We start from the raw sequence: 14,847 nt of genomic DNA, 5'->3' as shown, positions 1-14,847 counted from the left end.
GGGGCAGAGTACGATTAATGCTAGTCTCATCTCCTCTAAATGAGGTCAGCTACTGAAGTTTCTGTTTAACGAAGTAGCTCTCATCCCGCCAGAGGGCGCTGTGGTGCTGGAAAGACAGCGAGGCAGGACAATCAGCCCCCTGGAATGAGAGCCTCAGCCAAGAGGCCTTGAGGACCTTCCTTACAAATAACCCTCAAGACTGTCTCTGACTTGAACTCAGTGGCTCTTTGATCACCTCCCCCTGAAGGGTGGGTGCAGTCTTACCAAGCCACAGAGGAAGACAATGCAGCCAGTCCTGATGAGACCTGGTAGGCTAGGGTCAGCTGGAAGGAGAGGAGGACCTCCCCTGTCAGTGGACTGGGGGAGGGGCATGGCAGGAGAAAAGGGATGGAGGGTGGGGTTGGGAGGGGACAAGGGAGGGGGCAAAGCTGGGATACAAAGTGAATAGACTGTAATTAATAAAAAAATAAAAAATTTAAAAAAAATAAATAACCCTCAAGAAAAAGGATACTCAAATAACCTCCGGAAATGGAGAAGGGGAAACAGCAGCTTTGTACATTTTTCTACTTTCTTATCTTCTCTCATTTAGATGTTACAACGACAATGAAGATCCACACTCAGCCCTGAGATTTTTTTAACCTTATATTTTAGACATGAGTATGTACATCTATGTATGTGAATGCTTATGCACATTAGTGTATAATTAGAAGAAACCTTGTTATTTTTTTTAAAAAGTGCTTAGAATATTAGACATTGTGTTGCTATAGTAAAAAAACAAAAAAAACACCTTAGACCACAAAGGTTGTATCATAAAGATCACATTCACATTTAACGAAATTAAGCTAGCTTTTCTCTAAAAGTTTATGTATTACTTTTTAAATCAGAATGAAATGCCAGGGCCCTTATTTCATTTCTTCTAATCCATGGCCTGATTCCAGCCACGGCTAGAGATAGAAAATGGTCCCTTGGAGGTTCCACTGTCTTTACCCTGATAGCACCTCATCTCAGACTTATGTCTGTAATTCCAGACACCTCCAGTTCAACTAAGTTTTTTGTGTTGTTGTTTTTTAAAGTCTCATCCCATGGGCCTTGTCAAGAAAAAAAAGTAAGTTGAGAACTCTCTCTAGGCTTTGGTCACAAGAGCCACTACTGAGATGCTCATTATTCAAACTCAAGTGGCCCCTTGGAAGAAGGCAGTTGTCAGACCACCTTGTTTTGCTCATCTGAGATTTTCCAGGGCTGGGAACTTTGCAGTCTCACCTTCATACCACAAACATGAGAAGACCTAACTCTTAAAAGCACAGTTCCCCATCCTCACAGAACCTCCTTCATGTCCATAAACCTGACAAAATACCTATTTTTCTCTATTCCTGATTCTTTCCCTGAAAGGATACCCACCATCCTCTCTGTTCCTTCTCCCCACCCCACCCCAAACACAATCTCCTTGATGAGCTGAAGCTTCCAAAGGGCAGAGAAAACTATCTTCAGATAACTGCTTCTTTCCTTATAAATAGCCCCAAAGGAAAAGGTGCATAAACGACCTTGGGAAATGGAGAACAGAAAAAATAGAGGAATCAGTCTCATAACAATCAATGTTGTATAATTTTTCTACATCCAAATTTTTGCATATTTAGCTGCCACAATAACCCAGTGAAGTAGAATTTATTATTCCACACTTAAAATGAGCAAACTGGATCTGGGATTTAGCTCGGTACCTACATCTTTGCTGGGCAAGTGTGAGAACTGGAGTTGGGATTCCAGAATCCATATAAAATCTGGGTGTGCATGGCAGCCCACCTGTGATTCCAACCTCCAAAGACAGAGTTGTGAGGGCAAGCCTGCCAGCCAGACCAGCCATATTGGACTGCTCTGGATTTGACAGACAGACCCTGCCTTGTAGAATAAAGTAGAAGTGAAGTCGAGGATGGTTTTCCACAACAACCTTGGGACTGCCCCTCGCAAAGCAAACACACACCATCCCTTCCCCCACCGCATACACACAAACATGACAAATCAAAGAAAACAGAGGATAGACAGATAGATAGATAGATAGATACAGACAGACAGACAGACTTAAGTGGAACAAACTGGGGACCCAGCAAAATGACTTAGTGGATAAATGTGCATGCCCCTATAAGACTGATGACCTAAGCTCAATTCCCAGAATCCACAGGGTGAGAACGGCTCCTGCAACCCCTGACAGCTGTCCCCTGTCCTCCATGTGCACACCTCAGTGCAAACACACACACACACACACACACACACACACACACACACACACATAAATAAAATGAACAAATTTAGCAGTAAAGCTCAACCATGAATGTAACTTACCATGGATGCTGTTCATCAGTATGGAATTTTGTTTTTACTCTTGTTCTTTTGTATTCAATATCTGCTTCATTTATCAAGAGACTCTTATGCTCTGCGGACCCCCCCCCCCCCGTGCTCTTTCACGTTACTGGCATCTACCCAGCTCTGCAGTATTGATCCTCAAAGAAAGACTGAATTGAAGAATAACATTTCGAGAAACCAATCAGTATGCTTTAAATATTATGTGGAGAGCTTGGTCTGGCAGTGCACACCTTTAATCCCAACACTGGCGGTGGGGAGGGGTGGGGGGAAGAGAGACGGGCAGGTTCCTGTTGAGTTTGAGGTCCGGATAGCCAGAACTACATGGGGAGACCCAGTATCAACCCCCTCCCCTCAAAAAAGATCTATGTTGAAACACAAATATAAGGAGAGAAATTCTGGGTTAGCCATAGGATTTCTGCTATTGTCACTTGACACAGGTGATAACATAGAAGCTGGGGCCCTCTGCTGTAGCTAGGAGATTATCTGGTGGCAACATCTAGGCAAATCTAATTATATGGGTTTTACAGGTTATTTCTGGTGGCAGTGGGTTTTAGCGCACAGGCGTGAGCACGGAGGCTCTGTGACTCTCCCACTCCAGCTGCAGCTGGCCCGGATATTACTGTCTTTTCAGGGCTGGCTCTGTCTATACTGACTGACTTACAGGACAGCTTCCTGCTGTGTTGGAAGGAGCCATGCAGGGGCCTTGATGGGTCTGAAACTCCAAGTTTCCCTAGACAGGTTCTGGATGTTCCCTACATAGCAATGAGGACTGACATCTAGGTCAGGCATCAATTGTCTTTACTAGACCTCACATTCACCATCTTTTACACAAGTAGTGCAAAACCCACAAGATTCAAAATGTTCAAACTGTACCATAGGGTATAGAATAAATAGGAATGTCCTTTTATTACTAGGGAAATTAAGGCCCTCTTTCATGGTTCTTGGTCGATAATAAAAGAATTTCTAAAAGGGACTGCAGAGAAAACTCATGCACAATTATATTCAAGCTTGAGAGAAAAAAGAACTAGGCAGGCCAACAGAAAATCTTGGCAGCGGCCTAAAAAAGGGAAACAGAGAAGAGGAAAGGAGTGCCTTTTGCAATGGACATTGGCAAGCAGCTGCATGGCCAAAGGGGAGGTGGGCTTTAGAGAAAGACAAAGAAAGTCCAGCATGTCTGGGAAAGCATGCTTGGGCTTTTGGCCAGTAGTAAGAAGAAGAAAAAATAGAAAGAAGGAAAAAAAAAAAAGTAGGCAGTCCCATTTCTCCATATCTGTCATTTTTAACACACACACAGCTTGTCTTGTTGGCTAAGGTTGGCTCTGTGCCACACCTGCAACTGTCCTCAGTGTTTGTCCCATGATCCGGGGGTCTTCACTGTTAACTGAAGCTTCACCATGCATGTGCATACATACCCATACGTACATGCTCATGTACATGCACACATCTTAAAGATCTGGTATAGTGGAGGTTTTTTTTATTGTTATTTCAACAACAACAAAAGTTTATGAGCATAGAATAGAAAAGTAACATCCTAAATAAATGTGTATAGTCAAATCAGCAGTTAGAAGATACAGCAGAAAAGCCCCAAATCTCTTCTCTTTAGTCTTGAACAGTTCAAATAGTGAGCAAGGTGCCTTCATTAGAGAGTGTCTCTAGCTGTTATTTAGTTCAGCACTGCAGCCCTCTTCACTACTAATTCCATTTCAAATCAGCACACATACCTCAGGAGAGAAAGAAAGGTTCATAGGAACCAAAACACGAGTGTCAAAAGATTGTTTTCTCACTTACTAAATACGAGAACAAAGTGAGAGAAAAATCAATGCGGTGCGGTGTTTTCTTGGGTTACGCGTACAAAATGAAGCTTAAATGCACCGTTGTTAAAGTCACTGACAATGCTTTGGATATTGATTTTTTTAATTGTTATAAAATTGTTTTTTTAGGAGAGACACGTGCATCTATTTGACATTATGCTACTGATAAAAATCAGGTACATTGTGTTGCATAACTTTAACATGACCACGGGTGTTACTACCCCCCTTAGGATACAGAGTAAAGCATAAAGACAGTTTACACAAAACACTTGTGAACAGAGTTAGTAGCTGCGGCATGTAACCAAAATCACAACACGCCCAAACAACAGACTACATTTAATCACATACGAATGGCAGATCAAAGGGCAGCTGTTCAGGTAGAAAAGTTTCTGGTATAGGAAATCTCTGACCACATACCATTACAAGATAGGAAGTTCCCTAGGTCTTTAGGAGCTTTGAGTTTAAATAGTGCACTGTTAAGCCCACGGAGACTGTGGCCAGACAGTGTTAGACTGCAAGATTTAACGATAACCGTTACAGGGCATGATAAGTTGAATAAGTGAAATAATGGGAACATAAACTTTTGTGCCTTGTAATAAAAGTCCCTGTACCCTTGCATTTCATCCTGGACATGTGACTGGCATCACAGCCAGTGTAAAGATGGATAGCCTAAAGCAGAGTTTTCTGCACTTTGTGATAACCCACACACTCGGTGGTTTCATTGATGTATTTGAAAAATGCTTTCATTTTTGGCTTCCTTTGTTCTCATACTATAAAAATCCAATGAAACTATTACAATATTGGAATAAAAAATCTGGAGTAACCTAAATCTATCCCCAGGCCCCGGTCACTCATATTGGGCTTCTTCTCTCAGAGGCGAGAGCTGTGTGTGTGTGTGTGTGTGTGTGTGTGTGTGTGTGTGTGTGTGTGTTGGTTGGTTGGTTGGTTTTAAGGGTTACAAGAGGCTCCTGTCTTCAGAAAGAAGGATCATTGCCGAGGCAACCCAGAGAAAACCAGAAAGAGCAAGAAAGGATCAATCTGCTTTTGATCCCGCCTCTTTTTTAACTGTCCAGTCTCTAGCTATGAATAGAAAAACTAGTTTCCAAAATCTAACCTTAGCATCAGAGAACAAATTATTCAAGTATAGATGGAAAGCCAAGTGACAGTTGTCAAATAACACTTCCTATTTAATAACAGAAAGTTTCATCAGTGATTTCCAATGGCTTCAGCCTAAACTCCCTATTTTGAAATTCCCAAGGTGTGTATTATCTAATGGTTTAACACCTGCTGGTTACCATGATGTAGATTCATTGTTTCATTTAGTCTTGTAGAAGAGCAGTTTTCTGATTGAGGTGCTCTCTCTGCATTTATTAGGTGGACTTTGCACAGAGGAACAGTTCCTCACCAACTATTGTTCAATATAATTTACAGTCTATGCAGAAGAAGAGAGGGGAAAACTTGCTTATTCCTCTAAGTCAGTTTGCAGAGTTGCCAAGTTAGAAATAGGTTAGGAACTTTTGATATTAGAAATTTGTCACGTGTTCCTATTTTTTGATCTTTTAGTCTACTGTAGGCATTACTGTATTTTATATGCAGGTTGTTTCATTTTAGGCTACTTAAAGTGTTCATGGCAGTTTTGTTTGTCTGTTTTCTGTATTTTTTTTTTTAGTTGTTCTGGATTGTTCTTGAAAAAATATCATGCACAATCAACTTAATTCTTTCCCTATCAGTTGGCTCTAAAACACTCAGTTCTTCAGTGAAATTAGCAACTTATCTTGAATCCTCCCCCACTTGGTAAGATGCTAAAAAACCCTTTAATTGTCTAGTGTTGAGCTACTCTGGGGGAATAATCAAGAGATGCCCTCTTTGCCAATACAACAAAGTTAACAAAAGAACTTAAAATTGTTTAATTCTAATCAAATTGGCAAGCCATTTTTTATTTTTTGGTATTATGTAGTAGTATTTCCTCTACTTCTCATGGGGGAAAATGGGGGGGGATAACAAAAGAATGATTTATTCTAAAACAGAAAGCTAAGATTTGAAATTATCTTGTGTTTTTCTAAAGCGAGAAGTCATAAATGTTTGCCCTAAAATGGTTTAAGTTTTGCTCCTACTGTTGAAATTTACAACTGTCATCTTACCGTGTGGGAGCAGAGAAAGAACAAGTTATGGACCCCAAGATTCACCTTCTTGAGAAAAGCTTTCTTTCTCCCAAACAGTTAGCAGTGTTCTGACTTACATAGGTGCTGCCTTTTACTCTTTCAGAAGTAAATAAGCTGGCAAATAACAGCACCTCAAGCCAGACAGACAGGTCAGTTCTTGGGAAGATGTCTTGGTTTCCTCCTTGCTTACTGTGTGCTATGGTCCTTGTCCTCTTTCCTGCTGTCAAATTCAGCTACTGAAAATTTACTTTCTGGTCAACTGAACTAGGTAATTGACCTACTAAATATCTCTATTCTTTATGCATCTGTTTTCATGTTCTTGCCAAAGAAATCTAAAATTTGATTCATAGCACTTCATTAAATCTTGTTACCTTTAGAGGGGGGAAACCCTACATTTCTCAGCATGGAATATGATACCTTCATCATCTGGTCTCTACTTATCTTTTCTGCCTTCCTTCTTATTGTCCAGGCCCCTCAGGCTCCACACCTAGTGTTCAGGCTCTGTCAACAACACAACTCTGACAGAGAGTCTTTGACCCTAGGCTTCTGCATTCCAGCAAGTGCGGTCTTAGAACAGTTCTCTCTCTCTTTTTCTCTCTCTCTACTTCTCTCTCTCTCTCTCTCCAAATAGTTAATTAGGACTTATTTTCAAAATCTGTCAAACATTGCCTCTGTGTGAAATATGTGTCACCAGCTCTAAAAATTGATTAAAAGGAATAATCAAGTCTCCCCCTGCCTTTGCTGCACAAGTTGCAGTTCAGATGGACCAGATAATTGGTGAGGGAATGTTCTTCTGTGCGGACTCCCAGCTGAGTGTCTCCACACCCCAGTGTATTATTAGCTGCCTCCATAATACCATGGGCAGAATTATTATCACAGTAATTCCCTGAGTGTGTGACATTTACTATGTCCCATAAGCACCTTCAACTAGTTGATCTTTGTGTGTGTGGCATATGTTTGTGTTCATGTGAATGTGTGCATGTTTGTGAAAGTGGAGGTCAGAGGTCAACTTCTGGTGTCTTCCTGAATTACCTCACCTTGTTGAGAAAGGGCCCGACTGACCTTTGAGCTCATCAATTTTGCCAGGCTGTCCATTGAGCCTGCCTCTTCCTGCTCCCACCCAGTACTGGGGTTAGATATGTGCAGTGGGGTGCCCAGCTTGTCCAGGATACTGGAATCCAAACTCCGGTACTCATTCTGTTTACCTAGCAGGAACTTTATCAACTGACCCATTTCTCTAGCTCCCCTTGTATTTAGTTTTTGCTATCCAGCACTATGTTCTCTATAGCTCCAGTGAGTATTTTCTAAGGGGATAAATACAAGACTGAAACATCTTAACAGCATTTCAACCATTCTTTCAAGTTGTGTTAATTTACATATTCTCTCACTATAACCTAACTGTGCTCCCTGATGTTCAATATTTGTACCAGCGCTGGCATTGTCAGTCATTCACATTCCAAACACTGCAGGGGAGGGCGAGCTGTCCTTGTATCTTGCTGTAGCTTTAAGAAGCCCTTAGCAGCTGTAAAGAAAGCATTTCTCCCCCATTCATTAACACTTCCTTAAAGTTTCAGATGCAGCCAAACTTTTTCTAAGAGCAGTAAGAAAACCAGTAAGCTTGATACAAGATGAAGACTGTGGGTAAGATCTTATAATCAGAACAGAAATTGATTTGATCAATTTGATGAAACTGTAGGTATTTATATGAAAGCCTATTATGCTTATTCAAATTAGACATGCTTGGGTTATGGTTCTCAGAATTCTGGTGTAGTAGTTCGGAAGCTGGTCCTAGCATCTAGATTTTTAAAATAAAGCTCCTAAGTGACCTTGAAATGGTCCACAGAATGGAAAACACTGTTCAGGGAACAGCTCCATAGGACAAGTTAATTTACGAAACCACCTACTTGATCTGTCATGTTGTTAACACAAAGCTATCATCTCTCCATTCTGCGTGTACATGTGTACTGAAATTCAGACTCCTTGGCAAAGTTTAAGACAGAACACAATAAATAAAGGTCTCTGATGATGCAAAAGCAAGAGTAGTTATGGGGGGGGAGTTCTGTGGTGAAAAGGTGTCACTTTAAGAATAGGTGGAATTAAGGGCTGGAGAGATGGCTCGGTGGTTAGCGCACCCACTGAAACCAGAGGACCCAGGTTCAAATCCCAGCACCCACATGGCAGCTCACAGCTGTCCTTAACTCCAAGATCTGACACTCACACATAGACATCTGTGCAGGCAAAACACCAATCACATAAAATAAAGGTAAATTAAAAAAAAAAGTGCAATTTAAGACCCGTCTGTTATTTTAGGCAAGTCCCTCAATCTCCCTGGCTCTCCCTTTCTCACATAAAGGTAGTACTATATCTGCCCTTATCAGCCGCACACAATTATATAATGTTTAAAATGGGTGTGACAACTGCGGCCAGAGAGGATGATCTGGCCACAGACTGTTGCACCTTATAATTATGATTTTAAATGATACATAGCCTTGGGGAATTTGTTAAGATAACCTTTGCTGCCTCCTATTAACGGGTAATTAGGATTTTAATAACCGAACTTTGTCATATTACAGTTCGGATACACGTGTAAAGAAAATCTTGAGTGACAAAGATACAAAATTAATCTATATACAAGAGCAGGATTCAAGAGGTTTTATTACTCCAAAGCATCTTCCACCACACGCGTATGATCAACAGGACAAAGGATTCTGGTGTACGCCTGGGTTTGACCATCACCGTTCTACTTCTCTGGATCTGATTGTAGGGAGGAAATCGTTATCGTTCGATTGAGCTTATTTTGCTTTATTACGGTTTCACTCATTATACCCAATTCACCAATCTAAATTGTATAACTCGGTGGTCCTTAGTATAACGGCTTGGCATTGGCAGTGGTTCTCAGCATGACCATCATCACCATCAATTACAGAACATTTTTACCAACTCTCAGAAACAAATTCCCGGACAGCAGCTACCTACTTCATTCGCCCCGCCCCGCCCCGTTCCCCAACTCTATAGCAACCGCTGATTAAAGTCCGTAGAGATGCGCTTATCCGAGATCTTTTATAAAAATAACGGCACCGTACAGTGTGTAGACCTTCGGGGCGCACTTCCGTCTCCTCCCCGCCTCAGCAGACGCACACGGATCGGCAAACACAGGGACGGTCCCCTAACGGGCACCCGGCTCCCTCCGCTCCGTCAGACCCGGATCCCCGCCTCCCGCGCTAACCCGGCGACCGCGGAGGGCGCAGCGCCCCGCCCATCGCCAGAGTCGCCCCGCTGACGTCACGGCCTCCAGCCGCAGACCGCCAGCCTCCCTCCCGGTCGCGGTAGCTTTGACAGCGCACCATGGCGGCGGCCGGGACTGCGGGGATGCCGGCGACCGTGTCGGAGAAGCAGGAGTTTTACCAGCTCCTGAAGAACCTGATCAACCCCAGCTGTATGGTGCGGAGGCAAGCGGAGGAGGTCTATGAGAATATCTCAGGTCTGTGTAAGACTACGTTCCTCTTAGACGCTGTCCGAAACAGAAGAGCAGGGTATGAGGTGAGACAAATGGCTGCCGCACTGCTACGACGGCTTTTGTCCTCCGGGTTTGAGGAGGTCTATCCAAATCTGCCTTCTGAGGTGCAGAGGGATGTCAAGATTGAACTGATACTGGCTGTTAAATTAGAAACGCACGCTAGCATGAGGAAAAAGCTTTGCGACATTTTTGCAGTGCTGGCCAGAAATTTGATAGATGAGGATGGCACTAACCATTGGCCAGAAGGTCTGAAATTCCTCATCGATTCGATTCACTCTAAAAATGTGGTTCTGTGGGAAGTTGCACTTCATGTTTTCTGGCATTTTCCTGGGATTTTTGGGAACCAAGATCACCACGATTTGGATATCATCAAGAGGTTGTTGGACCAATGTATTCAAGATCAAGAGCATCCAGCAATCAGGACCTTATCTGCTAGAGCTGCAGCTGCATTTGTTCTTGCTAATGAAAACAACATTGCTCTTTTCAAAGACTTTGCAGATTTGCTTCCCGGAATCTTGCAGGCCGTGAATGATTCCTGCTACCAGGATGATGATTCGGTGCTAGAATCTCTTGTTGAGATTGCAGATACTGTACCTAAATACTTGGGTCCCTATTTAGAAGATACTCTGCAGTTGAGCCTGAAGTTATGTGGAGACTCTAGGCTTAGTAATCTGCAACGCCAGCTGGCTCTGGAAGTAATCGTGACCTTATCTGAAACTGCAACTCCGATGTTGAAAAAACATACGAATATTATTGCACAGGCTGTGCCTCACATATTAGCAATGATGGTTGATCTGCAAAATGATGAGGACTGGGTGAATGCTGATGAAATGGAAGAAGATGATTTTGACAGTAATGCAGTTGCTGCTGAGAGTGCACTTGACAGACTGGCTTGTGGACTTGGTGGAAAAGTTGTTCTGCCAATGACCAAGGAGCATATCATGCAGATGCTTCAGAGCCATGACTGGAAATGTCGACACGCTGGACTAATGGCCTTATCAGCCATTGGAGAAGGTTGCCATCAGCAAATGGAACCAATTCTAGATGAAACAGTTAACTCAGTTTTGCTTTTTCTTCAGGATCCTCATCCAAGGGTCAGGGCTGCTGCCTGTACTACACTTGGACAGATGGCTACCGATTTTGCGCCTGGTTTCCAAAAGAAATTCCATGAAATAGTGATTACAGCTTTGTTGCGAACCATGGAGAATCAAGGTAATCAGCGGGTGCAATCTCATGCGGCTTCGGCTCTTGTTATTTTTATTGAAGACTGCCCAAAACCATTGCTGATTCTGTATTTGGAAAATATGGTGAAAAGTCTACATTCCATCTTGGTAATTAAACTTCAAGAACTGATTCGGAATGGAACTAAGTTGGCCTTAGAACAACTTGTGACAACCATTGCCTCAGTTGCAGATGCCATAGAAGAAAGCTTTGTTCCATATTATGATATATTTCTGCCCTCTCTCAAACATGTTGTTGAACTCGCTGTTCAAAAGGACCTCAAGCTTCTTCGAGGAAAAACTATTGAGTGCATTAGCCATGTTGGTCTTGCTGTTGGGAAGGAAAAATTTATGCAAGATGCATCCAGTGTGATGGAGTTACTATTGAAGACACAGTCAGACTTAAACAGTATGGAGGATGATGACCCTCAGACTTCTTACATGGTTTCGGCATGGGCTAGGATGTGTAAAATTCTTGGAAAAGACTTTCAGCAGTATCTCCCACTGGTGATTGAGCCTCTTATTAAGACCGCTTCAGCTAAACCCGATGTCGCTCTCTTAGACACACAAGACGTGGAGAACATGAGTGATGATGATGGCTGGCAGTTTGTCAATCTTGGAGACCAGCAAAGCTTCGGAATTAAAACTTCAGGACTCGAAGCCAAAGCAACGGCTTGCCAGATGTTGGTGTACTATGCTAAGGAGTTGAGAGAAGGATTTGTGGAATATACGGAGGAAGTTGTGAAGCTGATGGTTCCTCTGTTGAAATTTTATTTTCACGACAATGTTCGAGTGGCAGCTGCAGAAGCCCTGCCCTTTCTTTTGGAATGCGCAAGAATTCATGGCTCGGAGTATCTTTCACAGATGTGGCAGTTTATATGTGATCCCTTAATCAAAGCTATTGGAACTGAACCTGATACGGATGTACTCTCAGAAATAATGAATTCTTTTGCAAAGTCTATAGAGGTAATGGGAGATGGTTGTCTTAATGATGAACACTTGGAAGAACTGGGAGGAATTTTGAAGGCAAAACTTGAAGGGCACTTTAAAAACCAAGAGTTACGGCAAGTAAAAAGGCAAGAAGAAAATTATGACCAACAGGTTGAAATGTCTCTTCAAGACGAAGATGAATGTGATGTTTATATTCTGACCAAAGTATCAGATATTTTGCACTCATTGTTTAGTACTTACAAGGAAAAAATTTTGCCTTGGTTTGAGCAGTTACTTCCATTAATTGTAAATCTGATTTGCTCAAGTAGGCCATGGCCAGACAGACAGTGGGGATTGTGCATATTTGATGATATCATAGAGCACTGCAGTCCAACCTCATTCAAATATGTTGAGTATTTTCGGTGGCCAATGCTCCTCAATATGCGAGATAACAACCCTGAAGTCAGGCAAGCTGCTGCTTATGGACTGGGGGTTATGGCACAGTTTGGGGGAGATGACTATCGTTCTTTATGTTCAGAAGCTGTTCCACTCTTGGTAAAAGTTATAAAGTGTGCAAACTCCAAAACCAAAAAGAATGTCATCGCTACAGAGAACTGTATCTCAGCAATAGGGAAGATTATGAAGTTTAAGCCCAACTGTGTAAACGTAGATGAGGTTCTCCCACACTGGCTGTCATGGCTTCCGCTGCATGAAGACAAAGAAGAAGCCATTCAGACTTTGAACTTTCTCTGTGACCTAATTGAAAGTAACCATCCAGTTGTGATTGGTCCAAACAATTCCAATCTTCCCAAAATCATCAGTATAATTGCAGAAGGAAAAATTAATGAGACCATTAGTCACGAAGACCCCTGTGCCAAACGCCTAGCTAATGTTGTTCGTCAGATCCAGGCTTCGGAAGAATTATGGTTGGAATGCACATCCCAACTTGATGACGAACAGCAGGAAGCTTTGCAGGAATTACTCAGTTTTGCTTGAAGCACTTTAATACCACTTGAATAATTCATCTGTCCTAAAAGTAACTTCAAAGTGTTGTGAGTGAACCCATTACCGACGAGAGATAGCACTTCTCTGCTAAGTAGTTCATACTTCTTCCCTGTGCTTCTCCAGGGTCAGTGTTAAGGTCTTCTGCTTATTTGGCATGTGTCATCTCCTAAGCTGTGCTTGGTAACTTGTGCTTCCAGTTGTCTTAGAGTTATTTGTCACCCCCCCCCCCCCATTTAGTGTGAAATGTATGAATCGCTACTGTTCGTTTGAACTATTGATGTTGGGCAGATGGTATACTTGGTGCCAAGATGTCTGTGACTATCACAGATGCAAAGAGCTCACGAAGAAAGGGGCATTTCCAGGATAAAGATCTCTGGAATTGAGGGTGAAGAATAGAGTGGCGGACTTGTTCTTCCTTGGTAATACTACTGTTTGTTATGGTAATGGAAGGAGATGCTAGAACTAAGTCTCAAGGTACTGCAGTGGGTATAGGAGGTTACCCCCCCCATAATATAAATGAACCTTTTCATATAGTATCCCTGAAAAGTGGTTGGAGCATGCCTAAATTCCAGTTCCCAAGGTGTCCAGCTGACAGTTAAAAGAACTTTTAAATCTCCTTAACCAAATTGCTCTCTTAAGAAATGTATCTAGAAACATTCATGGTTGTGACGAAGTACTGAGAAATCTAACACTGAAAACATTTGACAGACTATAACAGCTTAATAAATACTCAGTAGTCATTGTTTGTGGGAGGCAGTTATTGTTACATGTTTTAGCAGAGTATTGCTCTGTGTCTGTATGTCATATTCTTCCTTACCCCCACACCCAACCTTAAGGGGAACTGTCATTCAGAATGGGGGGTTAAATAGGTTTCTATTTTGAAGCAGTTCTAACAGATTCTATAGAAACAGTAAAACAAATTTTTATCCATAAACATTAAAAAGAAAAGAGCTTTAAGACTCTTTTTAGTCATTTATCAGTGTGTGTATTACAAAACAGCTCTATGAATTTAATTACATCAATTGGAATGTCTTTAATGTTAAAGGTTTTTGTAGGGTAGAAAAAGTTTCTACCTAACAAAACTTCATTCAAAACTTACAAGAATGTCTGTTGTGATTTCCTGAGTCTATTGTGAGTACTGTGTATGTAACAGAGCAAATATGTCGGATCCAGTAAGTGCTCAATAAACTGTCAGTGTTACTACTGTTGATTGTACCTCTACTGTGTTCTTTTGTTATAGTTTAGAATGTTTTACCTCGAATTTCCTCCCTACTAGGTGTATCCAGGCTACTGCCGACAGGGATATAAAGCTAGGGTTTTAGATAGTTCAGAATTTGATATATAGTATGGTTACAAGTATATTTAAAACTAATAGATAAATAGCTACCTTGAAGATTTAAATGGCAACTTTTTCTCTTATATATAATTTACCTACAAAATGACTATTTCTTATATAATAAAGTATTTTTTGAAGTTTAAGGACCTGATTTTTTTCATAACTAGGATACTATCATCTTGACCTCTTAATGAATGGAGTTTAAGGTTCTTTTTACTTATTATAGCTCTTTGCTTTTATGTGTCTTAAATCTTTTATCAATCTGCTTTTGTCTATTTCTACAGTCTTGTGAAGGTCTGGCAAATGGTTTGTAATTTGGTGCTGGAGTTTTGAAATAAGAGTTTTTAAATTTGAAATTTGGTAAACTATTTTCCTAAGTGTTAGTTTCCTTATCTGTAAGATTAGGCTAATAGGTATCTATGTGATTGTTGTGAGAATCAAGGGAGATAGTGAATATAAAGTGCTTATCAGCACGAGGTTCAATAACCAGACGCTATTGTGTGAGAATTCT

At 41.5% G+C, this 14,847-nt stretch overlaps 1 protein-coding gene across 2 annotated transcripts; it reads left to right on the top strand.

The window, feature by feature from the left end:
- Window positions 1-9,596: 9,596 nt before the first annotated feature.
- Ranbp6 (RAN binding protein 6) lies at window positions 9,597-14,208 on the top strand. 2 transcript variants are annotated; one of them, XM_021647902.2, is made up of 2 exons: window positions 9,597-9,809; window positions 10,925-11,162. In XM_021647902.2, exons 1-2 carry the CDS (start codon window positions 9,674-9,676, stop codon window positions 11,014-11,016), a joined length of 228 nt encoding a protein of 75 aa, XP_021503577.2. In that variant the 5' UTR covers window positions 9,597-9,673; the 3' UTR covers window positions 11,017-11,162. The 2 variants fall into 2 exon arrangements, with proteins under 2 accessions (XP_021503577.2, XP_021503576.1); XM_021647901.2 differs by having other exon boundaries at window positions 9,614-14,208.
- Window positions 14,209-14,847: the final 639 nt, after the last annotated feature.

This window comes from Meriones unguiculatus, chromosome 1 (genome assembly GCF_030254825.1).
Source record: "Meriones unguiculatus strain TT.TT164.6M chromosome 1, Bangor_MerUng_6.1, whole genome shotgun sequence".
Taxonomy (NCBI): Eukaryota; Metazoa; Chordata; class Mammalia; order Rodentia; family Muridae; genus Meriones; species Meriones unguiculatus.
Note: the sequence above shows the minus strand (reverse complement) of the source record. Positions and strands in the feature narration are given on the sequence as shown.